Genomic DNA, 27,820 nt, shown 5'->3' on the forward strand with positions numbered 1-27,820 from the left:
CCAACGGCCGAAACAGATTGAAATGGTTGAAACAAGTTGAAATTAGCCTTGAATCATGTCGGAACAACTGAAATCGGCTTTGAATAAGGCCAAAACATCCTAAATATGTCATTCCTTAATTTTATTGTGAATATTTGTTACTTCTTTTGTGTTTTCTTTTTTGTTTTGTGTTTTGTTTTGTGTTTCTTGCCTTCTTCTTTATTTATTTTGTGAATCAAGGCAATGTAATAAGTTTTTTAAGAATATTTTAATAGTAAAAATATATAGAAAATATAAATAAAAATATTTTTAATAATTTTTTAATTGCCGCACCCCGCCACACCCGCACCTAACATTTTCAAAATTTGCCGAGTCTCGCACCCGAATTCGGAAACACACCCATGCTTCATAGGGTTTGAAACATGAAATTTGATATGTGGGCTTGACTTCTCTAAATTGTAAGTTGAGTGTTGAAACTCACTCAAATGTAGGTTGAAGCATTTTTAAGATTTGCGTGTCCATGTTTATTATCTGGATTTGAGATAAAGTCATATTTTTCGTTTAAAACCCACACTGAGCAGCTGTTTTGAAACCCCACATTGATATTTATTGATAACTGTAAGTGAAGAAATTAGAAATGTTGGCTCGCACTCTGCTCTTCCTCCACACTAGCAAAGGCAAAGGTATACATTCTCTCACAAACTCTCTCTCTCACTCTCATTCTTCGTTTCTTTTGATCTGATCCTGCTTCCATTTCTTGATTGAAGCTCTCTTCTCCACGCATATTGTGCCAGACAAACCCATCCTCGTAAGCCCACTCTATTTTTTTTTTTTTTTTTTTAATAATAAAATAATAAAATGGGTTTCTTCTTAGAAAAGAAATGTGGTTTTGAGATAGGTTCGGGACTTCATACATTCCGCCCTTTACCACCCCACTCATGGCTACTTCTCTCAAAGTCCCGCCTCTGTTGGTGTGCTTCACAAAACCATTAGCTTCAAAAACCTCCAAGGTAACTTTTTTTCTTTATTTTATCTGGGTTTTGCTGATTTCAAGAACAAAAAAGCTTAAATGTTTATATCATATGTATAAGCTCTAGCTAGAATGGGGTTAGCAACTCCAATTTCTCTTTTTGGGGGAGGTGGTGGCAAGTACTGCTGAGAACACTATTCTGCTGGGAGTGTGTACAAATATTATTAGCCAATAATCTTATGTTATGGATCTCATTTATTTAGTAAAAATTACAAGGGATGCAGAGGACCAGATTTGTTTTGTTGGAGACCAACAAAGAGTGGGATATTTGAGGTGACGTTGTTTTATTAGGTAATCTATACTATACTATACTGGGGATGGATGTACATTTCCCTCGAAGAGCATTTGGAAGGAGTGCTAAACTCCTGCTTATGCTACATGGACTGCTGCCTTGGCCCTTGGCCCTTGGGTGGTTTGTGCATTTTAATTAAGCTTTGCTTGGTAAGTGGTTACTGCGGTTTGGGCATGAAGTTTTCCATTAGGAGGTACTCATGGGTGCAATTTCTGGCTGAGTGGAGGTTTGAACAGATTATCATTGCATGTGGCCTTTGTTGTTGGAGAGGGGAATCATATTCAGTTTCAGCATGATTGTTGGGCTAGGGAACTCCCTTTGAAATCATTATTTCCTAATTTGTTTGAGTGTACAATGGACAAGGATGTTTTCATTTATGATGTGTTGGGCTCTCAATAGATTGGGGAAGCAAGGAATTGGAACCTGAGATTTCACAAGAACTTTCATGATTGAAAGTTGGATGATATTCTATCCTTCTTCAATCTTATGTATTTTCTGGTTCTTGGGGGTGAGGGGGTGGATAAGATGAAATGGAGTCCTTAAGGGGAATGGGATTATTGATATCCAATCCTTTTACAAGGAGATCTGGGGTGCCACTTCAGCTCCTTTCCCTTGGAAAGGTATTTGGTCTGTTAAGGGTCCCAAGAGGGTGTTATTCTTTTTGTGGACAGTAGCACTGGGAAAGATCCTCAGTTTGGATAATCTCACTAAGTGGGGTCTGCCATTGGTTAATTGGTGTCGTATGTGCCAAAGCAACAAGGAATCAGTGGATCACCTTTTAATCCATTGTGACATCACTTTTGCTTTGTGGGGAGTTCTGTTTCAAATGCTTGGGATTTGGTGGGTTTTGCCAGGGAATGTCGTTTCTTTCTTATTTAGCCGGAGAAATTGGTTTGGTAAGTATGGTTTAGATATTTGGAACATGGTGCCGGCTTCTTTGATGTGACTTGTTTGGAAGGAGTAGAATAGACATACTTTTGAAGACATGGAGAGCTCATTGGATAAATTGAAAGCTTGGTTTGCCTGTATTCTTTTTTATTGGTCCCAGGTTTGGGGTTTTACAAAGTGTTCTTCTATTTTAGAGTTTCAAGTTTTCCTTATATTTTCCTTTTGAGTCTTTTGTTCTTCTTTGTGTTCATCAATAAAACTTCATTACTTATTAAAAAAAGAAAAATATTTTGATGTGGCAAAAGAATTATGACCTTGGCCTTAAACTTTAATTGGATGGCATTGGGCTACTAAAGGCTATTATACATAGCCTCTTTTGAGTCATTATAGACACCATTGTCTTATCTATTTCATGAAATTTCTGATATTGTAGACTCCATTTTCTTATCTATTTCAAGAAATTTCAGAGTCGAATAGTTCTTGAACTCTTTGAGCCTAGAAATTGATATTTGATTGTTCGAGCTTCAATCCTATTATCTTTTTCTTTGCTTTAATCTTGTTTGTTGCTGGAGTTTCTTCTTAAACCCTTCTTTTAGACTAGACCTAAGTTCTCCTCTCCACTTCAGGTAGGAAAGCTTATATGAAGTACTTGGATAATGTATATAAGCAGAATGACATAGCATGGTTTACTCCAGTGGAACTTTTTAAGGTTATCTCTCTCTCTCTCTCTCTCTCTCTCTCTCTCTCTCTGTGCGTGTGTGACAGCATAGAGAAATCCAAACCTATATGAAAATTGGGTGTCAAATCTCTTCTCATTTTCATTTCTCTGTTATCAATGAGGATTAAGGAGATAATTATTTTCTTGTCTAACATGATTTCCTGAATAATTGCCAAACAAATTTATCCCAATCTATATTCTTCAACTAGTTAGTTTCTTATCTTTTCAGCAATTTCTATTGTGCGGAGGTACAAAAGACAAAAAAAGACCTACACGCCGGGTCTGGGAACTCAATTTTTTTTTTAAATTTTTTATGGTGCTTTTTTTTTTTTTTCCTGATGGGATCACTTAATAAAAAGTTATTACAGCTCCTTATAGAATACCTTATGAGTGATTAATTCCTTGGGAGCAGTGAGGGGAGTCTGGGACACAAACATTTTAAACTTAAAAATAGATGTCAGTAGGGAAAGATAAGTGGTGTTCCTTCACACGCCAATCTAATTAAGCATGGTTTTAGAAGTGAAATAATATTTTCTGCGTGTAAAGGATAATATTAAGAGAGCCTCAAGGAATATAAAATAAGATATATATATATATATATATTTTTTTTTGATAAGGAAAATTTTATATAAAGACATAATAATTAGTCACCCAAGTATACAGGAAGTATACAACAGGGGAACAAAATAATCAAATACATAAATTACAAGCATCCATCAAATCATAGACTGAAAAAATAGAATGACTTCCTTTGATAGACATCCAATCTGATAGAGTTTTAAAGATGAAAAGTTATAAATCAGCTATAGTCCTTTCAGAATCTTCAAAACACCGGTTGTTTCTCCCTTGCCAAATGCACCACATCAAACAATGGGACCCCAGCTGACTTCTTTGGTAGCTCTAGAGGTTTGAGACAAGGGGATCCGTTGTCTCCCTTATTATTTTTAGTTATTATGGAGGTGTTTAGTAGGATGGTGAAGAGAATGGAGGGGGCAGGTCTACTTAATGGTTTTAGGGCGGATGGCAGGAGGGGCAGAGGGGAAAGTGTTTCACATTTACTATTTGCAGATGATACTATATTGTTTTGTGATGCAGAGGTGGAGCAAGTCCTTCATGTTCGATTGCTTTTACTTTGTTTTCAGGCTGTGACTGGTTTAAAGGTTAACGTAGTTAAAAGTGAAATGGTTCCTATAGGGGAGGTAAATAATGTGCATGCTTTGGGAGAGATATTGGGTTGTAGGGTTGGGGCTTTGCCAATGACTTATCTTGGTATGCCGCTGGGGATGTCCCATAAGTCCCCCTCTATTTGGAACCCTATTTTGGAAAAAGTCGATCAGAAGCTTGCTGGGTGGAAGAAGTTGTATTTGTCGAAAGGAGGTAGGTTGACATTGCTTAAAAGCACACTATCTAGCCTTCCCACATATTTTTTTATCTCTATTCACCATCCCTACACATGTGGCAAACAAAATTGAGAAGCTCCAAAGTGATTTCCTGTGGGGAGACTCTAAGACTCATTTATTGGGTTGGGATAAGGTGTGTTTGCCTATTGCTTATGGTGGCCTGGGTGTTAGAAAATTAACCACTTTCAATAAAGCCTTGCTAGGAAAGTGGCTCTGGCGTTTTGGGATCGAGGAGAATAGGCTTTGGAGGAGGGTGGTAGCTTTGAAATTTGGGGAAGATTGGGTGGGGTGGACCTCTAAGTTGGGAAGGGGTGCTCATGGTTGCGGTTTGTGGAGAAGTATCAGGAAAGGCTGGGAAATTTTCAACAAAAATGTCCAGTATAAGGTTGGGGTGGGGGATAGAGTGAAATTTTGGACAGATAGGTGGTGTGGAGATCTTTCTCTCCAACTGGCTTTTCCAGTCTTGTACAATTTTGCTGCAAACAGAGAGGCTTCTATAGAATCATCTTTGATATGTCAAGGAGCAGGGGATGGGAGAACTTGGGATGTTCGTTTCAATCGAGGTCCTAATGATTGGGAGGCAGATGTGGTGGTTGATTTCCTTCGGCTCTTGGCAGCCAATTTACCTTCAGGGACTGATGGTGATTGGTTGAGATGGAAGTTGACAAAAAATGGGGATTTTACTATCCGCTCTTTTTATCATAAGTTACATGGCTCTTTTTTTGCTGTTTTTCCATGGAAAGGTATTTGGAAGGTTAAGGCTCCCCGGCGTGTCTCTTTCTTTGTTTGGACAGCCGCATGGGATAGGATCCTCACGGGTGATAACTTGCGGCTTAGAGGCTTTGATTTTGTTGACTGGTGCATTATGTGTCGTTGCTGTGGTGAGACAGTGGATCATTTGTTGTTACATTGTGGAAAGGCTTATCAGCTGTGGTGTTTTGTTTTTCGGCTTTTTGGGATTTCTTGGGTCCTCTCATGTACGGTGTCAGATTTTCTTTTTAGTTGGTGGAATTGGTTGGGAAAGCATTCATCTTACATTTGGAACTTAGTTCCGTTGTGTTTGATGTGGTGTATTTGGAAGGAACGCAATCGGCGGACGTTTGAGGATTTGGATAGATCTGAGGACCAAATGCTTGCTTTCTTTTCTAGTTCCCTGTTTGACTGGGCTAGGGCTTGGGGACTCACATCTAGTGACTCTCTTCCTCTTTTCCTTAGCTCTCTTTCTTTGTAATTAATATTTTTTGTTTTTGTTCTCTGCTTTTCTTTTTTGTACTTTTGTTATGCTGGGTCTATTTGGCATCTAGTAGTTTTTTGAATATATTTTTTCTTACCTATCAAAAAAAATAAACACCATTATGATGAGGAATATAAAATAAGATATATTGAATGGGAAAAAATCCAGTCTTAAAAACAACACTATTATTTCTAACTATTTGCTTTATATAAACTCTACAATGTTACCCACCATTATCTCAGAGGAAGTAATTGACTTTAAAGTTTAAACACCATAAAAATCCACATTCTTTGTTATGTTGGTTGGAGTTACCTAACATGGTTCTGTAATGAATCACAGTATTTAAATGGTGATGTCTGGCTGAGTTTCAGGGAATTCTGTATTTATATGGTTGGGTTTGGTGCAATCATGGGAGTAAAACCTGGAACATGATTATTTGATTGGCATTTACATATTTGCTATGCTTTAAAGTGGTCACTAATGAATGAAATCTTTCATTGTGCTTTATATCTATTAAACCAAGATCTGTCCATATTAGGGATAAGGAACTATTTTTGTTTTCTAGACCTTTTAGGTATATGTATTTGCTTTTTACTAAGTTATGTTATGAACTCTTTCTTTCTTGTAGCCTTGGTATGCACATGGAATTGCGGAATCCATAATGCGGACTGCTAATCTTTCAGTTCCACTAAAAGTAAGCTCCCTTTTGTTCATAATCTTCCACTGCACAAATCAACTCAGACTTTGTACATATTGTTACATTATATTCTTATTACTTTTTATTTTGATTTGAAATTCAGTATCTATTTCAAAATTCATATTTTGAGACCAGTCTACAATATTTGGAAAGAAAGCTTTATTTCTAGATTACGTATCTGTTCTATAGGATGCAACTGTTTATGCCCCACCAAAATATTAAGAACTGCATGGGTGTTTAATGATGCCTTTAAAGGTTACTTTCTTTGATAGCCATTTTGTGTACATATCAGCTTGTTTCTATAGGCCAGAAATTATCACCTAACTGCAGCACTTGCTCATTATTATTTTGGTGCATATTCTTCCCACTATGATTGCTTGATGAGACGGGTGTGAGGGGCATGCTAAGTGAAGCTAGGTCTTCACTGCTGCCTAGCCAGCATGACTGTAGCAATAGAGGATTGGAGGTAAGCTAATAGTTTTGCTGCTGAAGGGGCTTTGCCATAGATGCATAGGTCTATAGTCTTATGTTCAGAAACAAGGAGTTCAGTTTTAGTCATAACCTATACTTTGGTGACAATATCAGATATTTGCCTTTTAAAATGAAAAGGTAGATGCCATCTCTTCTATATTCTTAGCTTCAGTTTTGGGTATGTTATGTCTCTCCACATATTACTGTCCTGCATGGTAGCATATTTGTGGACCACTTAGTTATTTGTTACCAACAAATTCTTTTTGGGAAAATTACACTTTACTCCCCTAAACCATATTCCTTCTACACTTACCCCCTAAACTATGGTAATGCACAGTTATTTCCCTAAATTATTACCCGTGGCATGGGGTGCAAAGTGTTACACGGGTAATAGTTTATGGTTAAGTGTGCATTCTCATAGTTTAGGGGGTAAGTGAAAAAGGGATATAGTTTAAAAAGGTAAAGTGTAATTTTCCCCCTCTTTTTTTTGATAAGTTAGAATAATTTTTTATTTTAATAACTACTATATGTACAAAAAAGACTTAAAAATTAAAAAGATTTTGTACAAGACAAAGACTCTAAACATCATAATGGAATCACAATTCATAAAATCCCAAGCATGAGACCAATCAAACAGTAGAACTGACAAAATTGGCCAATAATTGGTTACCCATACTCTCCACACCCTCAAATGTATGCCCGTTACGTTCCTTCCATATGGACCACATCAAGCATACCTAGACCAAATTCCAGATGTCTGAAGAGTGGTTACCTAACCAATTCCTACAGTCAAGCATATGATAAAAAATGCTCTCTGGAGCCTATTGAATCCCAAAGGATTGAGAAACATAATAATAATTGTGAAGAACTTTAGTTATTAGCCAATAACATAAACAGTATGCTTCTGTTTAAACTTCTTTCTGTTTCTGTGACCGGCTTTCCAGATTTTGGATTTATTGGTAGAGAGAGAATGAAGACACCATTGGTGAGGTGTCCCTATTCTAGCTGTCACCATCAGAATATTCTAATCCATTTTTTGTAAACGCTTATATATATATGGAATGGATTGGGATGACGGAACATAGAGAAAATAGCTCCTCCCTTTCATAATTTCTTCTTGTTTGCATCACCTTGTTTGATTTCTTTTCCCTTGTACACTTCCTGTGCACTAGGGTGTCCCCTTTTTTATCAATATATCTTTTACTTATCAAAAAAAAAAAATTAACGTTTTAAAAATTTTTAGTCACATTCTTTTTTCGTGTTGGAAATCATCATCCATTAAATGGTTCCGAATTTTCTTTGTTTTTGCATTTATCTTCTTGTTTGATACATTAAGTCTAAAAGTTGATTCCATTCTTTTATAATGTGCACTCAGATATATGAAATTGGTGGTGGATCAGGAACCTGCGCAAAGGGTATACTGGACTACATAATGTTGAATGCGCCGACCAGAGTTTACAACAATATGACTTACATGTATGTGCTTTGACCATAGTTCTTTATACCATCAATAAATTAGCTCTTTAGATGCAAACAATAAGTTTATACATGCCATCATCATGATACATGTCCTCTATGTGTTTTCTCCAGACAATGTTTTAGTCTTCATAAAATTTCAGAAATTTAGAAAGGAAGCTTTTGGTTTTGAATGTGATTGATTTCCTATTGATCCTCCATTTTATTTCAAAATCTAAAGATGCATATTTAAATTCTAAGTTGTTTTGTATTAGTGATACCAGTTGTGTAGCAAGATTAAATTCTCAAGCAATAATTCTGTGCGGATAGGAGTTGATTCTGGGGTAATTTTGCTTTTGTCTACAAGTCTTGCTTCTTCTTTTTTCTCTCCCTAAGTCAAGATTTGAACCTAGGCAGGCCTACCCAAGCTGCAGCCCACCCATTAGGGCTTTCTAAGTCAACCAGAATTAGGGATTAGTTTTAGTAGTGTATACAAGCACAGTAATGTACTCCTATGGAGACAATTTACAGCTTCCTTGATTAATAAGAATTTCTCATGGAATTTTTCCAACAGTCTTGTGTTGATTCTGCCAACCATAGGTGCTGTGACTCCTGGGTTTTCTATTTCTGTTGGTGCTGATTCCAAGTAACCCTAGGTACTAACTCCTTGGTGATTTTTATTGTTTATGCTCTTTAATTTTCATGTTGCATCAAGTTTTGATTGTCCAGTGTCATCAGGCCCATACACCTAAACCCAAATTGAGCTCTTTTATCACGTTCAAAATTTATGAGTATTTAAATTTGAGATTATTCAGTTACAATTTTGATAAACTCTAATATTTTGTAATAATGAGCATGCATGTGGGAGCTAGTTCAATTTGGATTCACCTAATCAAGCCAGTGATATACCTGCGTCTGTAATCTCTTAATGTTACCTACGTTTGTATTTCTAGCTACACCTTCCCCTCTCCACTCTGCTCTCTTCTTTCTCCCTCCATTCTATACATTTATCCTTGTACTCTTGTTTTATCTTGTATATTTAGTAGTGACTTCAATCACATGTGTAACTGCAGATCAGTGGAAATCAGTCCTTCACTGGCTGAGATACAAAGACAAACTGTTGGAGAAGTTCGTACTCACTTGTCAAAGTTTAGAGTAGAATGCCGTGATGCTGCTGACCGGAGTGGATGGGGTAAGTTGTCTTTGCATATTGTACCTTACTTTCAATGCTTCTGATAGGACTGAGTTTGCACTATTTGTTTACTTAAAGTTCAAAGAAGTAATAAACATATTATATCATTATCAAAATAATTGGTATATTTACTCTGACCTTTCTATTTCTCACATTATCATGTGTGTTAGATTTCTTATGACTTAAGCTTGGTCATCCCACTTCAAAGACTGCCATTTGGGTTTTTTTTTTTTTAATTTTTTTTTAACTTATAATACTCAAAATGTTATTACTGTATTTTGCCAAGAGCCTTGTGGCTCCATGGCACCACCTAGTTCTCCCATGGAAGAGAAGCTGGGTTCAAATCCCCCCCCCCCCCAAAAAAAAAAAAACTTGTAAGCCAAAAAAAAAAAAAAAATTTCCAATTATTTTTTGTTTCATAAACATAGATTAATTTCTGTCAGTAGTCTTTCTCATGGTAGATGTGAGCACTTATGAAATTTTCTTTGTCAAAAGAACAAGTAGAATATAGCAGTTCAAGATGCATATGCATCCACAAGGTTCCAAAAGCATACAGGCACACCTCCTCTTAGAAGCACAGACATGAAATCACAAATTAAAATCCCACTATTGCTTAAACAAGCAAAAAACTCATCAATTAAACAAAATCCCCCTTGCTGAGCAGTCTCCTGCAATTGCACGGTTACCAGTTCTTCTATATGCTTCATGTGTATATTTTTCTTCAAAATGTGCAGTTCCTTCCACATCTATCATGAATTTAGATATTAAAGCTAGTTTCCCTTTATTAACAGGGGATGTGGACCAACAACCATGTTGGGTAATAATGCTTGAGGTATGATCTATCTTTGATTTGCATCAGTTTCTTCGAGGTGAAAAAGTGTTGCTATTAGAGTCATTAGAGAAAATTTTGAAGTATCCAAAGTTGATAAACATACTTTATTTATTCCTGGCAAATGGTTTTGTTTTATCATGTATTCATGCTTCATGCTTCAACTATCTTGATACATGTGAAGTAGGTGATAATTTTTAATTTTTATTTTTTAAATTTGAAGCAATATCAAGGGGGACATTTTGACACCCAAATCTTCTTCACCACTTCATATTGTTATTGTAGCTATAGAGTAAATTCCCAAAGAATTCTAAGTTGATAAACACAATTAACTGGCTACAACAAAACATTTTGGTTACATGAATATTTTTGATGCGGGAGATGCAAGAAAATTATTGTTTAATATTAGTTATGTTTGCAAGTCAATTGTATTTTTATGTTTTAGGTCCTAGTAGTTTATTGGGCTATTAGTATTTTAATTTGTATTCTTATGTTTTAGGTCGTAGTAGTTTATTGGGCTATTTTAATTTGGGAAGCAAGGTTAATTTTGTAATAAGGCAATTAGGGTTTCCTAACCAATTAGAACTAGGGTTTAGCAATCCTTTATAAGCAACCTATTGTACTCCTTGAGGAGGGAGTTGATATTTTGATGAATGAAAAAAAATGGTCGTTTGGTTTTTCTTTGGTCTGGTGTTGACTCCTAGTGGTTTCCTTGCTTGGTGCTAACTCCAAGCAAGACTTAGGTGCTGACTCTTAGGTCATATCTCTTTATTTTATTGTTGTTTCAGTTTTGTTCTGGTTGTTCTGCATCAATTTTCCATGTCTCAACTATAACAATCTCCAACCTTTACTCTAATATAGTCATGCCAATTAACCTTCTTCTCTGGTAAATGCGCCACTCTGCCATAATACATTAGAGCCATCTTGCTCAAGTGCCCCAGCAAGAACAGCACCATGCACTTTACCTTGAAACCTTGTTGAAAGAACCAACTCTAGTTGCAGCTAGGGAAACCGAGCTCTCGCCACTTGTTTCCATTTCCTAGATCCAAAATTGCACTTGTTTATTTTGAATCAGTTTAGTGCAGGTACCATATGTCCATTTACACTGACATTCCATCTGTTTGCTATGCAAGCTAAAATTAGAACCACTGGCCTTAAACAAGTGTACCAGCTACACCCAAGCCAACCAACATGGTCTTGACTCCCCCTGATTTGCACAATATGACTGATGCCTATCTGTATCCAGCCAAATTGAGCTTCTCCAGTCAACTCTAAAGAGGGAAATCAATCGTCCCCCACAGCAAAATGCTGGTTTGGGTTGAAGCAATGTGAAGCACGCAATCACTTTTAGAGAGTTGAAGCAATATCACGAAGGACATCTAAACCATACACCTAATTCTCTTGACATTATGTTATCTTGCCCCATTGATGAAATTGTTTATCATTAGGATCTCTCTCTCTCTCTCTCTCTCTGATGTGTGTGCATGTGTGGATGTGTAGAGGCACTGCCCCTGATGTGGGGTGAAGGCTGTGGCTTTTCATGCTTTTGCATTTAATAAAGTAGACATTGTTGATCAGATTTGTCCCATGAGCAAACTTATTCATTTAGTCCTTACAGGTTCTTGATAATCTTCCACATGATCTCATCTATTCAGAAAATCAAGTTTCTCCATGGATGGAAGTATGGGTTGGGAAGAAACATGATAGGTAGGCATAAAGTGTGCAGGTGCCAAGAAAATCTCTATAATGCTTTGTTTCAACTTCTGTATTACTGTGTTTCATGTGTTGCCATGGTACTGAATTGCGTTGTCTTGCAACTCAAACTCAGTATACAAAGAGATCCAGTAGAGTTTCTTGCTTGAGAATTCATGTTCAAATGGTTTTTAACTACTTAATGTTTTACATGAATTTGTAGGCATGTACATTGTACTGTTACTGTCTTGAACATATAGCAAAGATGTAGACCTGTAGTCCTACATACATATAACTAGGACAGTATAAATTACCACAGATAAAAGGAAGGTCATTTAACTGAACATCATTTTTTCTGTAGAATACCAGGATAGTCTTTGCCAATTTTTTTTAATAGATAACTATAACTTCATTAAAGTGCACAAAAGGGGTGCAACCCTAGTACACATTTGAAATCTAACAAATTTGAAGAAGTGGACGGATTAGCATCCAACTGCCATGCATGTAAGACTGCAAGACAGAAGCCTAGCTTTACAATTGAGAGTTCATGGTCAAAAGTGCTATTGCTCTTTTCTTTCCAAATGCTCCTCATCAAACACATTAGAATAGCCCTCCATAGTCCAACCTTGATTTTTTTTCCAAAACAACCTGATCAACAAGACAATAGCTCAAGCACCGTCCTTGGCATCATCCAACCCACCCTGAATAAATGCCAAACAAGCAACCATAAATCTCTAGCTACTTCACAATAAAGGAAGAGATGATCCACAGACTCCTCATTGGATCTACACGCAGAACACCAATCAGTAATTATTATACCCTGTTTTCTCATGTTATCCACTATTAATTCTACCCTTGGTTGCTGTCCAAGCAAAGAAAACTACAAGGTACAGAGCTCTGACTTGCCATATTGCTTTCCAAGGGAAATTTGCATCTCCCCTATACTCAAAATTTTATAATAAGTGTTTACTGTAAATCCTTATTTCTTAGAAAGGGACCATGTCATCCTATGCTTTTCTCTCATTTTGATCGTTACAGCATACAAATCATTCAAGAAGGAATCTGTGCACTCTATTCACAATCTTGTATTGCATGAAGAAAAGATGGATTCCATTGATTGTTGCCTGTGGAGACATCCATATAACCTGCCACTATTGCATCTCTGTTTGTAGCTATTAGAAATAGCTTTGGGTACCTATGCTTAAAGATGTCTTCACTACACCAAAGATTTTTCTGACCCTGGTTCCATTGCCCACTCAAAATGAATGTAATTTACAAAATTAGTCCAATTCCATAAGCTCATGCCATAAGGACCCCTCCCTATCCAAGTATCATCCACCCCATTAATTACATGCTTATTTTCTATAACTCTTCTTTACAGGGAATCTGGCTCCACTATATACCACCACAACCATAATGGTTACCTCCTAATCCCCAAACCACCAAATTGGATAGGGGTACAAACAGAACTACAGTTGACTAAATAAAATTTAAACTCATCCCCCATTCCACCCTATAGAAAATCTCTTTGAATGTTTTCTACTCTATAAGCCACTTTAATGGCTAAAGGAAATAGAGACATATAATAAGTGGGAGACTAGAAAGCATACTCTTGATAAGGGTAAGCCTTGCTCCCTTTGTTTGGTAAATCTTCTTCCATCTTGCCAAGCATTTTCCATCCTCTTTAGTTTTTCCAACCTCTTTAGAATTCCATCTGAAATTGATTTTAGTTTGAATTCCGCACTGAGAAGTAAACCCAAATACTTAAGTGGAAGATGAGCCACCTTACAACCAAGAATACAAGCCAACTCATCTATTAACATCACCCACCGGGACTACCTTTGACTTCTCCAAGTTTATTTTCAACTTAGACATAGCTTCAACATACAATCAGGGGCAATGCAAGAACTGAAATCTAGTTAGCTTCTGTATCACAAAGGATGAGTGTATCATCTACTGTAAAAGATGAGAGATCTTTGTTCGAGCATTATTTTCCATGTTATAGAGAAGCCTGATAATAATAATAATTAAATATAAAAAATAAAACCCATCCACTGCCTTGGCAATCAGCCTACTTAGAACCCCCATGACAAAAACAAAAAGAGAGGGAATCAGGGATTGCCTTGGTGTAGGCCCCTTGTGCTTGCACAGAAGCCACTGGGAGTGCATTCACCAACACTGAGAACCGGATTGTGGATACACAAAGAACAATAAAATTCTGCCTCCAAAGCCACAACTCCTCAACAAATACAAGAGAAACATCTAGTTTAGATGGTCACAAACTACTAGGCTAATAGTTTTGACATCCTTTACATCTCTCACCCCCTACCTTCTTTTGAATGAGTGCGATAAATGTAGCATTCAGGATTTTCTCAAGCTTACCACTCTTTATGAGTGTTCAATAACAAATTAACAACTCATCCATCGCATTCTTGAATCTTTTGGAGAATTTCTGCTAGGATTTTGTAGCCACTGAGTTCTATGCTAATAAGTTTGAAATCCTTTACATCTCTCACCCGTTCCTTCTTTGGAATGAGTGCAATGAATGTAGCATTGAGGCTCTTCTCAAACGTACCTCTCTTGTGGAAAGAGAAGTTCTTTGCTAAAGCTTTAGTGTTGGCTCTTTTTTTTTTTTGGACAATTTGTAGAGCTATCCCATCTTTTAATAAGCATTTTAGATGTGTAAATACTACTGATGATTGTGATGAATTAACTCTAATATACTAGGAAGTGGGTTAGAATTTTGAGGTTTTATAATGCCTCCTCCGCGTTCTAGTTTAATAGTTACAGCTAATAAAGTGTTTTGGAATTGAGTAATAAAATATATCTGCAGCTTTTGCCGCAGAAGTCAAGCGTGTGATCATGGTTGTGACTTGCCATGCAATCTAGTCAACTAAGGATGCTAGAATTGTTTTGTTGAGTCAATTATCTCTTATCCATAAAAGCAGGACCAGGAGTGGTATAAACTCTCTGTTTAAGTTCATTCTTGAAGGGTATTTGACAATTTTGTTTGCTTAACACCTGAAAGTCATGTCCAGTCTTGCATGTCCTCCTGTTTTCTTCTAGCTGTGGTACAGCTTGTATCTCCACACTGATCCTGGTTTCTTCCTTTAATAGGGAAACACACTCTGAGTTGTTTAAGCCATTACAAGACTCCCTAATAACACGTTGTGTTGAGATCATGGACTGGGAAAAAGATCATAGCAACCAAAGTGGTTCAGTGTCAATGGCAAGAAGCATTTGGTCTAAAGTTTTTCCTAAACCTCGAAGATGTTGGCTACCAACTGGTTGCCTGGTAAGAGAAATGTTTTGTAGTTCTCTTTTCTTCAATATATTCTACTTCTGACAGAAATACTATTTTCATAATTGCAGAGACTACTAGAGGTTTTGCATGGGGTGTTACCAAAGATGTCTTTAATTGCTTCAGACTTTAGTTACCTACCTGATGTGAGGATACCGGGTGAGAGAGCTCCATTGGTTTCTACCAAGGTACGTTCTTTTTCTTATGGTAACTATTATGCAAGGCTCATGCTTTGTTGTAATGTTCTTAAGGTTTAGTTGTGCTTATATTATCTCTCTTTGTGTGTGTGTGTGTGTGTGAGGGTGGGTGGGTGTTGGGTGTGTACTGCATTGGTTGGTGCAACTTTATAGGTGTTACATCATTGGAACAGGTGCTAATATATGTGGTTTGTCGCTAAATATGAAAGGTGTTAAGAATTTGTTTATATTTGCTGTGAACTGAAGGCTTTGCCCATCTATCCGCTCATGTTACATATGCCAATCTGTAAGCCGGCTATATCTGTCAGTCTTACATATTGCTTGAAAAAGAAGAGCTGGGTTTTTCCATTCATGTCAGTACATATGACTATAATCAATCAGTATTCAGTGAGTTCAAGAATTAAGATTCCATATTCATATTGATGAAAAGACCATTTATTAAGCTTAATTACCTAAACATTGAACTAGCAAAACAGTGAAACAATAATACATTCACATTGTTAAGTAATCAAGGATATCCATTGAGCAAGAACCAAAAAGTAATGAAGGATAATCTAGCAACTGCTGCGTCATTCTTCATGCTAAAATAATATTTGGAATTAATAGCTCAATTTGTTTATGGGACATCAAAATTACAAAGTTTGGGAGTTCTCATTTTCCCCCTTGAACCTGAAAGTAGAAAATAACTGTTGGAAATTCCTGCTTTCATATTTTGTTGTCATCACAGGCTCACAGTTTGCTTCTTTAGAGTATAACAAATACATTGAATGCCACTCAATAATTTTAGTTTGGCCTTGTTTGATTTTGGATCTGCAGAAAAATGGCAGCAGCTTGGATTATGGCAGTTATTTGGATGCAAAGGTATGTGAATGCTATTATTTTTCTTTCCTTTTTTCTTATTTCTACTTCAAGTATTGTTTGTATGGAATGCCATAAATGACCACAAATATACTGCTTCTGATGAGTGCCAATTTTTTTCTTTGACTAAGTAGAATCCTGTAAGTTTGGACAAGATCTGAAAATTTACATGGATGAATCTAGTAGTGACAGTTAATAAGTAATGTCCAAGTAAATCTGGAGAGCTAGAACCATTTAAAAATTCCGGTAACATGACTTATGGTACCTATCAAAAAACAATAAGGGTCTAGTTGATGATAAACTTATTTACATGTCAACAGCTTCATCGAAATAAAAACTGCTAAATTGCAATCTTTCTTCTTGTTTTCTTTTCATTTTTTATTTTAAGGTCACTCTAACATATTTTCCTGCAGATTCATATCTGGTCTTTATACATACCTAGGTTTCAAATACTAAGAAAATCCAATTAATTGAGTTAAAGTTGTTTCTATTGCAGGGTGATGCAGACATATTTTTCCCCACAGACTTTTGGCTTTTGGAACGTATTGACCATTACTGTTCTGGACAGTTAAAAATGCACAAAGATAACTCATCCAAGCAAGGGAAGAAGAGGCGAACAATTACAGTAAGTTTGATTCTCTTAAATTCTAGTGTTACATTTCTCACAACCACACTACAAGATAAATATTCACATGGAGAAAATTATATTTTGTTTGGCTGGCTTGTTTTAAGAAATATGTGGGAAATGATGTCTTTTTCTAAAGGAGAATCATTTTATTTACTATACTTTGCCCTTCTCTGCCACACTAATTCTCAATATGGGGATGTGGATATGGTGCCATGATTGACATTGTTTAGGAACTCTGGCAGGAATGACAGTTGTTCTAAAGTGGTAATCCCATCCATCTTTTTTGCTATTTTTCTTCTAAATGCATAAGGAGATTATTTTTTTTTGAGTTCCATAAGGAGATTATTTACTGTTTGTTTTTATTTTTAAAAATCATTGAGAAATTTCTCAGTGCTAATAGATGAAGGTCTATGATTGAATGTGTAATGTGGGTATATGCCATAATCAATTGAAAATATATCCATTATATAAGGCAAAAGATACCTGCGTAGCCAACATTTCTGGAAGGCATCCACTAATAATATCAGCTACTTCATTTTACCTTATATTATCATAGAATTTGCTAGCAAAGATACGCTAGCCTAACCAACTGCAGAGTGAAACAGTCGCATTTGTTTTCTGGAAATGTCCTTACTCTTGTGATAAAATCAGCCTTGATGCTTATCTAGCTAACAATTTTTGTGACATTTTCTGCCATGTCTGCATTTCTGAATTCATATTGGTGTAAAATTTCATAGCTAATTGCTAATGTTTTGCTCAATTATTTTGGATTTGGTGTAGCTTGATACTTCTTCATTCATGGAGGAGTTTGGATTGCCAACGAAGACGAGAACGAAGGATGGATACAACCCACTTCTTGATGACTTTAAGAACACTAAATTTTATCTGAGTGTTCCAACACATAACATTAAATAGATGGTTGGTTAACTCTACAATAAATTCTTGATATTTGGCAGTGCTTAGGCAGTCTACATTGTATCCTTTGAAGGGAGGTTTGTTTTATAAATTAAGAGCTCTGTTGGCATCCAAGAAATGATTTAGGCTGTGCACGATGGAGTTCTCTTTGTTTGAGTTCATACAAGAGGGTGTCTATAGTTGGATTGGATATGATTCACAAATTACTTTTTGGAGGACGGGTGGACTGTGCATTATTCATGCAAGTGGTGAAAGCTGCATAGAGGAGTTGCTTTTCATTGTAGAGAATAAACACATCAGTCAAGGGGAATTGATATATGCATTGCATGCACATGATGAGAACCAAAGATATATTTTTTGTTTGAGAATCGGATGAGAACCGAGATATGCAGAGGTTGAGCACTTGGCTTATGCATAACATAGGTTTACTAAGTTATAGACATTTTAAGATTTGTTTTTGGTCCAACCTTTGTCGTTCATAAAGCTTGCCCAGCAGGAGTTCCATGTCTATTTATGCAGTTTATGATATATAAGCTACAGTTTACAGGGATCTCTCTCTCTCTCTGTGGTTTTATTTTTGCATTTGTCGTTGTGTGGTGTGAAGGTCTGCCTGCATGCAGGAGATAGACTTAAAGTGACATTTGTTTTAGCACTAGAAACAATTTTACGCTTAAAAAAAAAAAAAAAAAAAATTTACGAAAATAACGTATCTTAATTAGGTATTGTCATATATAATATTTACATATGTATATTAGATTTTACATAAAATAAAATAAAATCATTTTAAATTATAATAATAGAAGTCAATATATATATATATTACATGCTTAAATTAGTTGATTTTTTTCTTATAAAATTATGTTAAAATAACATAATTATGATAGTAACTGGAAATATAACAAAAGAAATAACTTGGCCTATATAACTGTATTTTAGTCACCAATTTTTTTGTTCAAATTCATAATATACCCATATGTTTCCCTATTCGTTTTTATTTTTTATTTTTTATTTTTATTTATTTTTTATTTATTTATTTTTAGAAACAAACATACACACAAGGGAGAGGGAAAGGGGTCTAACAGCAGAAAAGCCTAGTAACGAGCAAAGAGGAAATAAAGGAAAGAGATTGATAAGCAATGGCAAGAGCAAACGGGCCACAAAAGTCTGAAAAGAAAGAAAGAAAGAGATAAGGTCTAATGGACCAGCCTAGCAGGAAAAAACAGCGGGCAGGCCCACAGGCCCAAGAAAGGAAAAAAGTGAAACAAAGTAGAAATAACGGGTTGTAAAGAAAGAAAGAAGGAAACAAGGCCCAATAGGCCAGCTCAGCAGGAAATGGCAGTAGTCAGGCCTACGGGCCCATGAAGAGACAAAAGTATGGTAAACTCGAGAAGCCAACACCATCCTTCCATAAAGGATTTGAATAGGCAAAAGGGATACGGAGTAGAATGAAACAAAGATGAACGGTAGAAATAGCGTGGGAAAGAAAGAAAACAAAAAGAAACAGAGTAGTGGAGCAACCATGCTATGACCGGAGCACCACTAACTTGTACCCAGCTAGCATGGGAGGTGGGCTCTCAATCAAAAGATTTACAGAGGGTGTGGTTTGGTGGAGGGGGGAAAATGACCTATTTCAGGTTTTTAGCTTTGGGAGATGCTTTGTTGGGATGACATCATTGCTCAAACTAGGTAGTAAGTGGCTGGGACCACTTGATGCATGGTAGGGAGGTAGGTAGTGAGAGACCCATGGCCTTATCCGTCCAAGGGAGAGGGAAGGGCTCATGACAGAACCAAACGAATTGGAACTTGTCATGGAATGGGTAGTGGAAGGGAGAGAAGGTACTAGGCATGCCCAAAGTTGGTGGTGGCCGAGTAACCAAACAAAAATGATTGGTAAGCCATAAGGGTAAAAGGGAGAAATCTCATAGGGATAGCCTAGTATAAATAGAAATAGTAGTTGTAATGTAAAGGGGGGATAGCAACTGAGGCTAGAAAATAGTGAGAATTGAAAACAAAAACAATAGAGAGAAAGGAAAAGGTGAAGTAAAAGAAAAAGAGAGAAAACATGGCAGAAAGACATGCATCGATAGGTTACCTTTTCTCGTTCTCTTAAGAAAACCACTCTTTAAAATCACAGAAGTAGCAACAAGTAGCTATTTAGGCCCATTCCCCAAAATGCACAACCTTGATGGTATAACCCAATAGCAAGGTTGTTCAAGTTGGGGTTCAGGTTTCTTTTTGGTTCACTTTTTGCGGGAAGATCCATCATTTTACATTCTGTTATAGCAGTCTTACAATCTGTTGTATTTTTTAACTTCTTGCTATGTTAGCTGTACTAGTTATCTCGTTGACTGACCTTTTTACTGTAACCAACTTATCTGCTATAGCTAACATTTCTACTATAAGACATTTACTTTTATATTTGCAAAAAGTGTACTAGCGCTTGCCAATTAATATACATATCTTTGTCAATATTTGTTTTTATATTTGTCAATATTCGTTGTCTTTACTTTTGGGATGTTGGGCTTGTGCACAAACTAGCCTTTAGCAAGGTCCTGCTAGAATAGTGGGCCAAGCCCAACTCTTCGACACACCACAGAACGGGCCTGAGTATAGCAAAATAGGCCTCAACCCTTTAACATAAAAGGCACCCATAAGGAGTTACGTGAATTTTAATAATATGCCCTTTGTTATAATCCTAGTATCCCACATGAATTAAGAATCCGTTTGGTTGGAGGAGTGAAAAAGTGAGAGATAGAAAATGGTGGGAGGATGGAAAAGTGGAAGAATAGGAAAGATTTTAAATTCCCTCATTTTTGTTTGGTTGGAATTGAAAAGGTTGAGGAATAGAAAAAGTGAGTTTGTATAAATTTACTCATGCACCTTTGTTAAAAATGATGCCCAAGTAGAACAAAAAAAGTGACAAACAACCAAAAAAAAAAAAAAAACACAAAAGAAAGCAAAAGAAAAAAAAAATACGAGCAATGTACACTTAAATCAAGAGAAAAAAGAAATAAGAAAAAAGAAAAAAGAAAAAAAGAAAAAGAGGAGACAACGTCCAGAGGAAGGAAAAAAAAGGGCAACATCTAGGAGGAAGAAAGAAAAAAAAAAAAAAAAAAAGTGAAAAGAGCAATGTACGGACAAAACCCATGTGCAAAGGCATAAGGACATTTTTGTCTATTAAGCAACCCCATTTTTTCCCTTCAATTTTCCCTACATTTTGGAGAGAAAAATTTTTGATGGGCCTAGAAAGAAAACACCTGGACCTTACCATTTATTTTCCCCTTTTCAGTCTCCACCCAACCAAACACACTCCAAAAAAATTTTCCTTTCCATTTTCTCTCCAAAGTTTTCCATCCATCCTATTTCACTTCTAAACAAAACAAACACACCCTAAGTGTAAGTTTAACCATGTGTTTATAAGTTCTTGGGCACCATATCTTTGCAAACCAATTTTCAACATTGGTTCCTAACACCCTCTTGTATAGTTTAATTTCTCCCAACTTCCTGGAAAAACCCTCCCATCTCTTAGTCTCTTTGTCATTTGCTCTACGGATTTATTTAATGGAGTGTCACTTTCAAACTTGCACCTTTTTTTTTTTTTTGAGAAACAAGAACTTGAACTTTATTAAGGTAAAAGAAACAAATCAGCCGTGATCAGCACAAAGTACATGAGAAAGGTGTGGAGGAACATTCTCCGTCCATATCGAAAAACCCCTAACATGTCTAGCATGTTGAGCTAGTTTATGTGCTACCATATTACCCATTCGACCCACATGAGAGAATCTAATATTGCTATCTGCCATCATGGATTTCGCTGAGCTGAGAATATGACCAAAGGAGGATAGAGATGCTTCTTCAGACTTTAGTGTTTTAATAATATTTGCGGAGTCTCCCTCTAAAATGAATGAAGTGAAGCCGAGCCCCCGTGCAAAAGAAATAGCTCTAGCAGCTGCCAAAGCTTCTGTTCAAACTTGCATCTAAGGACTAGGTTTTTCATGGTAAAAATATTGTGTCCATAACTTTATTCCCGAGAGAAATTAGAGTTACAACAATGAATATATATTTCATACCCATGATTCTAGTGTCTCATTGGGCCAGTTAAAACAAAACCAAACATGAGCCAACTCCAACATGACACAACTCACAAGTTCACAAGCGTTGATACGAGGATTCAGAAGCTATGGGGACAAGGGAAGGAGGTAGCAATTCCTTTCGTATGAATCACAAAACATTTGACTTTATAATTAGAATAAGTAGTGTACAATTAATTATAACATGTATCGTTACAAATGAAGCATCTTTTATCATGGTAGAAATGTTCCGTTTCCATAGATATTCAGTAATGAAAATGAAGTACGACCGTCAATTTATACAAAATTATTCATGATTCATCAAATACCTTTCAGCCGGCAACTTATTGCAAATTTTGCTATAAAAAAAATTCCTAATAAAGAGACCTCTAATTTGGCATAAACTATGAGCCATTTTTCAACATAGATTATATACCAAAAATTTTCTTAATACTTCGGAGCCGTTACACACAATTAAATCGATCCTAAAACCAAAAAAAAAAAAAAAACAAATAAAAACAAAACAAAAGAATTGACACAAAAATCCGTCAAGCCATGAAAAGAAAAGAAGATAAGCGTTAATTAAAGAAAGTGCAAAAACAAATTTAAAAAGGTTGTGCATTGAGCCAGCCTTCATTATCAATGAAACTAATGTTAGTAAACTGCTCCAAATCGGTTGAGTTCAGTGTCTTCATCCATGGCACTCGTTTGGAAGTCTCCGCTCCAGGTCCATAGCAGCCATGCTCCACAAATGTTAACTGCTTCCTGATTATTTATTTAACAATCCCATTAAAACAAGATTAATGGATTTCCTGATGATTAATACATATATTAATTGGTTATTCGAACAATGCAGCCCAAAAAAAAAAAAAAAATCAATTAAAAGGCTATTCTAACAATTAAGACATATCATGCTGATGGAATGAAAACATTAGTCAATCGACTAATATTGAACAGTGCATGCCAAACATATATAATTGTGAGTATGTTTTAGTCATAATCAAAATCGTGGTTACAAAGTGTGATTCATTTCTTATCATATGACTGAAAAAACTTTTGAGTAGATAATTTATTATTGAAATATAACAGTGACGGTGACCAAACAAAATTTAAGAAAAAAAAAGGAGAAGAAATTTGATAGAAAAAAAAAAAAGAACCAATCTGTATGGAAATTTCTAATTAAGATAATATATAGCATATGTAAGATCACATTTTACAAGTGCTTCAACAATTATTATGTAATAAATAGCTTACTCAAAGCCAGCACTGCCCCATGCATTCCATCCTTCTGGCTCTACAATGTGTGTAAGATTTGAGTTGTAGAAAATCACTCTGGAATAACTTCTCCATGGCCTTCCCAAGAAAGTTGAACCAGTGCCATGCACAATGCATTCCTTGAACACAAACCCGTTTGAATCATATGGACCGCTTCTTCCCTGTGCTGTGATATAACCTGGATCCACAGCTTGTCCCAAAAATGATATCGAACATTTCTACACATAAAAGTAATCAGGGTCATTCTGGGGCGCACACAAATTTTTATGGTATCATGTTTATCTAATTTTAGTTCGTATATGTAGTATATATCAAATAAAATAATATTTTAATTCTTAATTAAACTATTATATAAGGTAACTATTAGATTCTCAAAAAAATAAAATAAAATAAAATTTATTAGATGAATGTGCTTGAATAGAATTCAAACTCTAATTAAGCTCTCATATTAATGTTTGCGAGCTGATTGAAGTGAAATTTAAAATGCCACTGCTTGTTTGAAGTAAAAGTTTGACTTCAAAAGACTAGAGTTTGGGATTTGGAAATCCTTCACTTAAGAGGACTTCATGAAAAATGTGCTCGTTAACAATGACAATGAAAAAAAGTCTAAAAGATTAAGTTCTTAAACGACTAATACGCTTTAAAATTTTCTAGAAAATGAATCATTTTCTAAAATTATTTTCTATAAAATTATCTTATTTTCCTATATTTTGTAACAACCTTAATGTGTTGGAAAACAATCTACGAACTTCTTTTATTTAGTTTTACTATGAAATAGAGTTGTTTGGTGATGAAAATTATGGTAAATGAGACCAAAAAAAAAAAAAAAAAACCTCATAAATAGATTGGCCAGCACCGAAGATAAAATCAACAGCACCCTGGATAGTGCACTTGTTAAAGTAATGTCGTCCTTGAACATCCCACAAAGTGTCTTGCAATCCATAAAACCCACATCGATAGAATACAGACTTATCACCGCTGATCATGGCTGCCACCGCTGCTTGTCTAGGGCTTTTAGGGTTATTCCAATCTGGATTGTTGTATGTATTCTGTTTATTAATAATCATAGAAAGCCAAAATGTTATGTAAAGATATGCCGGATCAATTTACACTATGATTTAGCTGTTTAAACTTTCAATATAATTGCTAAATAAAAATAAGATGAACAAGTAATTTTTTTTTATAAAAATATTTCCTACATTAATGCATGGTACTATAAAACAAGTAAAAAATTAATAATTTATAACCTAATATATTTACTAAACTTATCAAATTGTGTAAATATTAACAAAAATATTTGATACCTTAATCTATCATCAGTCAACTACAAATCATAAAGTGTTAGGAGTAAAACCCCTTATATATTTTTCATTTATTATTACAAATAATTTTTAGAATAGCCATAGGTTCATTATATTTATGAATATTATATCAATTTAAATGATTGGCATATACCGTTTATCACTAATTAATTTGTGACTCTATTAGGTGCACAAAAACAATTATGACTATTTAAATGAATATGAATAACCCAATACTTTCTTATACCTGTTAAAAAAATATTTCTTATAAAATTATATACTTAAAAAGTTAATTTTAATTTATAGATACAATATTAATTTAAATTGAGATTTAGTGTTATAAACGCAATTATTTGAGAAGAAGAAGATGTATTTAAAAAAAAAATCTTTATAACTGAATGTCTCATTTTGTTTTAAATACACAATGACAAGTAGTAATAGGTTTTAATCTCCACATTTTCTTTATTTATTAGTGGGTAATGTGGAAGTACTGGAGGCAAGCTAAACTCTTTTATATATATATATATAATATTTTTTTATAAAAAAAAATTATACACATGCATTTTTTTTTTTAATGAATTTCGGCCTACCGGCCCTATTGTGAATCCGACAATGCCTATAATCTAATCTCATCTCCACCAAGGTTTCGATAACTGTTGGGCATCCTTACAGAGTTTATTTAATTCAAGAGGGTTTTAACTCAAGATGTTAATCAAATCTAATACAAGGGAGTAACCTTTTGCCACTGATCGAGTCATCTTCACAGGTTTTAATTTGCAGAAATAATAAAGACATACTAGTCACTTTTTAAAGCATGTTTGCACCTAATCCCATGAAAAATTATGTTAATAAGTAAAAGAAAACAAAAAAGTTTTAAAAAAATTAGGCTGAACCTATGGACTAGTCAATGTCTGTATAACTTCTCAAAAACACTATATATGATCAAAGGATAGTGATATCTTACCCTGAAGCTTATGCTTTTTGCCACGATATGATCTGCTTGAGATGTAAAAGTAGGGCTTTGGGCAAGGTTATCATGATCTCCCCATTCGACCAATGTCTTTGTCTTTGCCACTCCTTTTAGGATGATGTATGGCTTATCATATGGGATTAAGAGCTTCTCTCTACATGCACAACAATTTATTTTTGTTCATATATATATATATATATATATATATATATATGTACACATGCACTTATTCATCAAAACCACTATAATAGATTTTAATTCATAATAATAATAATAAAGCATATATAGAGTGCAAATAAACACGATTATCACCACACAAAAAAATTTACCTATAGGTGCCGGCTTTGATCCTAATACAAGTCCAATACTTGTTATTGGAAGGAACAGCATCTATAGCTGATTGAATGGTGGAGAAATTGGCATTGCCAGATTGATCAACGGTGAATGTTTGATAAGGGAGCTTCTTATTGCCGACTTGTTTATAAAATTGAGCATTTGCTAGGCCTAGGCTGAGAGCAATACATGCACAAAAATACCATCGAAGAAAAGCCATAGTGTGGAAATATGAAAAAGAAAAACAAAAGCCGCACAAAAAGAAAGATCTCGAGAGAGAGGAAGTATGCATGATAATGACACAAGGGTTTTTACCTTTAACTTTTAAGACCCATATATGCTGAATTTTGCATTTAAGGCAAGAACGGATTTTAGAGGGAAAGCGGGAAAGTCAGAACTCTGTATATGGAAGAATGTCAATTAATTGATTCTTTAAAATCATACCAGTGATTTTGTTCCTTGTTTTAGCTACATCTTTTTTAAGAAGGGTTTTTTTTTTTTTTTTATTTTTTTATTTATTATTATTATGTTCTTTTTCAAGTTTTAGATTCTCTTCATCTCCCTCTCCTTCAAACGTCCCCACAAAATTCCACAAAAAGAAAAAAAAAAAAAAAAATCTGCTCATTAATTGCTTAAAATATTCTTGTCATAGTATGCAAAATAACTACAGGTAAGATACATAGCTGAGTTGTTAAAAGTGTTCCAAAAAAAAAAAAGAGCAAAAATTGATAAACGGTGCTTTGAACAAATGAAAAATATAAAGAAAATATCACTGAAAAAATATTTTAACAAGTTGTCAAAATTGATAAGTGTTGATGAGGCGTAAACCTATGTAATCCGCATATGCATATACATACGAATTGTACCGTGACATAAGTGGGTCCCTCTTAATGAAATGATGCCACTTATACAAATTAATGTGGGTTAGCTTCTTAATAAATACAAAAAATAAAAAATACTAAGTGATGTTATATTTGTATAAATGACAATGTTTTATTAGTTAGGAGGATCATGTCAGTAGTCCTCCAGGATACCTAATACAGGGGCGTAGCCAGGAATTTTTACATGGGGGGGCCGATTTTTGACAACGATGATTATTATTGTTGTATGGACAGTCTATATTTTTAGGTTGATATGGACCTTCTTTGAAATAAGCTTGTCGGATTCATCTTGTTTGTTGATAGGAAATTCACATATTTGTTTACGTGATCCTGGATCACGATCTATCTCTTCAGATTGAATTCTTGAACATTTGGAAGGGTGTTCATTAGGCATTAAAGTATCAATATTTATTTCTACAGCCACATTTGTTTCTACAACCATAGGCGTCCTAAATTCTGAATTGCTAACATCTTTTTTCTTAAAGAATGCATCAATTGTTTTTCGTTTGCTCATAATTCTTTAAGCTTTAAGAATATGACTCAAAAATCAACCTGAAAAGAACTTAAAAAATAAAATCTTAATTAGAAATTTTTACTTAATTATATGGATGTTATTCGTACTTAAGAAAAAAACAAAATTTCCACTGTAATTTAAACAGTCAACCTATCATCATTCCTATTATTAATTATATGGATGTTATTCATACCTCCCCATGCCTTCAATCATATATTTCTCTAAAAATCTATGAAAAATTAAAGTGCAAGTAAATATTTAAGTAAGCGTATATAGTTGAGAAGAAGAAGAAAAAAAAAAAACACTAAAAAAAGAGATGAAAGTGTAGTGCTGAAGAAAGAAAAGAAAACTGAAAACTCACCCTCTGAATAATTTATATTAAGAAAGCAAGAAGAAAGAAAATAATGATTAGGTTTTTTTTTTTTTTTGGGATCGTGAGGACTGAGTTTGAAAGGAGGGCTGAGCTGAGGTTTTGTTTGTTTGGGGGTTGCTGGTACCAGTGGAGTGGGCGGTGGCGTGTACACAGAAGACAAGAAGAGAATAAAAAGAAGAGAAATGATATGTCTACAATATTTTCACAACATTTTTACAACAAATCCTAAGTGGCAAGTTGTTACTGGTTGTTATTGTTGGAACAAAAAAATAATTTTAGTATTAAGTTCAAATTTGAACCAATAACAACTAACCACTTATGATTTGT

At 35.0% G+C, this 27,820-nt stretch overlaps 2 protein-coding genes across 2 annotated transcripts; one reads left to right on the top strand and one right to left on the bottom strand.

Annotated features, from left to right (window-relative positions):
* The first annotated feature begins 455 nt into the window (after positions 1-455).
* Positions 456-18,328, top strand: LOC126688428 (protein arginine methyltransferase NDUFAF7 homolog, mitochondrial). Its single transcript, XM_050383117.1, has 14 exons — positions 456-662; positions 747-787; positions 878-989; positions 2,816-2,898; positions 6,170-6,235; positions 8,085-8,185; positions 9,238-9,356; positions 10,148-10,188; positions 11,804-11,892; positions 14,995-15,172; positions 15,250-15,366; positions 16,192-16,236; positions 16,730-16,858; positions 17,642-18,328. Exons 1-14 carry the CDS (start codon positions 617-619, stop codon positions 17,774-17,776), a joined length of 1,302 nt encoding a protein of 433 aa, XP_050239074.1. The 5' UTR covers positions 456-616; the 3' UTR covers positions 17,777-18,328.
* A 4,123-nt stretch (positions 18,329-22,451) lies between these two features.
* On the bottom strand, positions 22,452-25,945 carry LOC126690082 (probable pectinesterase 29). Its single transcript, XM_050385215.1, has 5 exons — positions 25,722-25,945; positions 25,387-25,546; positions 23,955-24,170; positions 23,101-23,339; positions 22,452-22,611 (listed from the first exon to the last, which is right to left on the bottom strand). Exons 1-5 carry the CDS (start codon positions 25,943-25,945, stop codon positions 22,452-22,454), a joined length of 999 nt encoding a protein of 332 aa, XP_050241172.1.
* Between the last annotated feature and the right edge of the window lie 1,875 nt (positions 25,946-27,820).

Source organism: Quercus robur, chromosome 6 (genome assembly GCF_932294415.1).
Source record: "Quercus robur chromosome 6, dhQueRobu3.1, whole genome shotgun sequence".
Taxonomy (NCBI): domain Eukaryota; kingdom Viridiplantae; phylum Streptophyta; class Magnoliopsida; order Fagales; family Fagaceae; genus Quercus; species Quercus robur.

Excerpts from the sequence above, each read along its gene's own strand:
- LOC126690082 (XM_050385215.1), bottom strand. The coding sequence starts at position 25,945 with ATGGCTTTTCTTCGATGGTATTTTTGTGCATGTATTGCTCTCAGCCTA. Across the intron at positions 24,171-25,386 it reads CAAAAAGCATAAGCTTCAGG|AATACATACAACAATCCAGA; the intron begins GTAAGATATCAC and ends ATTAATAAACAG. Across the intron at positions 23,340-23,954 it reads CTGGCCAATCTATTTATGAG|AAATGTTCGATATCATTTTT; the intron begins GTTTTTTTTTTT and ends TTTTATGTGTAG.
- LOC126688428 (XM_050383117.1), top strand. The coding sequence starts at position 617 with ATGTTGGCTCGCACTCTGCTCTTCCTCCACACTAGCAAAGGCAAAG. Across the intron at positions 8,186-9,237 it reads TACAACAATATGACTTACAT|ATCAGTGGAAATCAGTCCTT; the intron begins GTATGTGCTTTG and ends GTGTAACTGCAG. Across the intron at positions 16,859-17,641 it reads AGAAGAGGCGAACAATTACA|CTTGATACTTCTTCATTCAT; the intron begins GTAAGTTTGATT and ends GATTTGGTGTAG.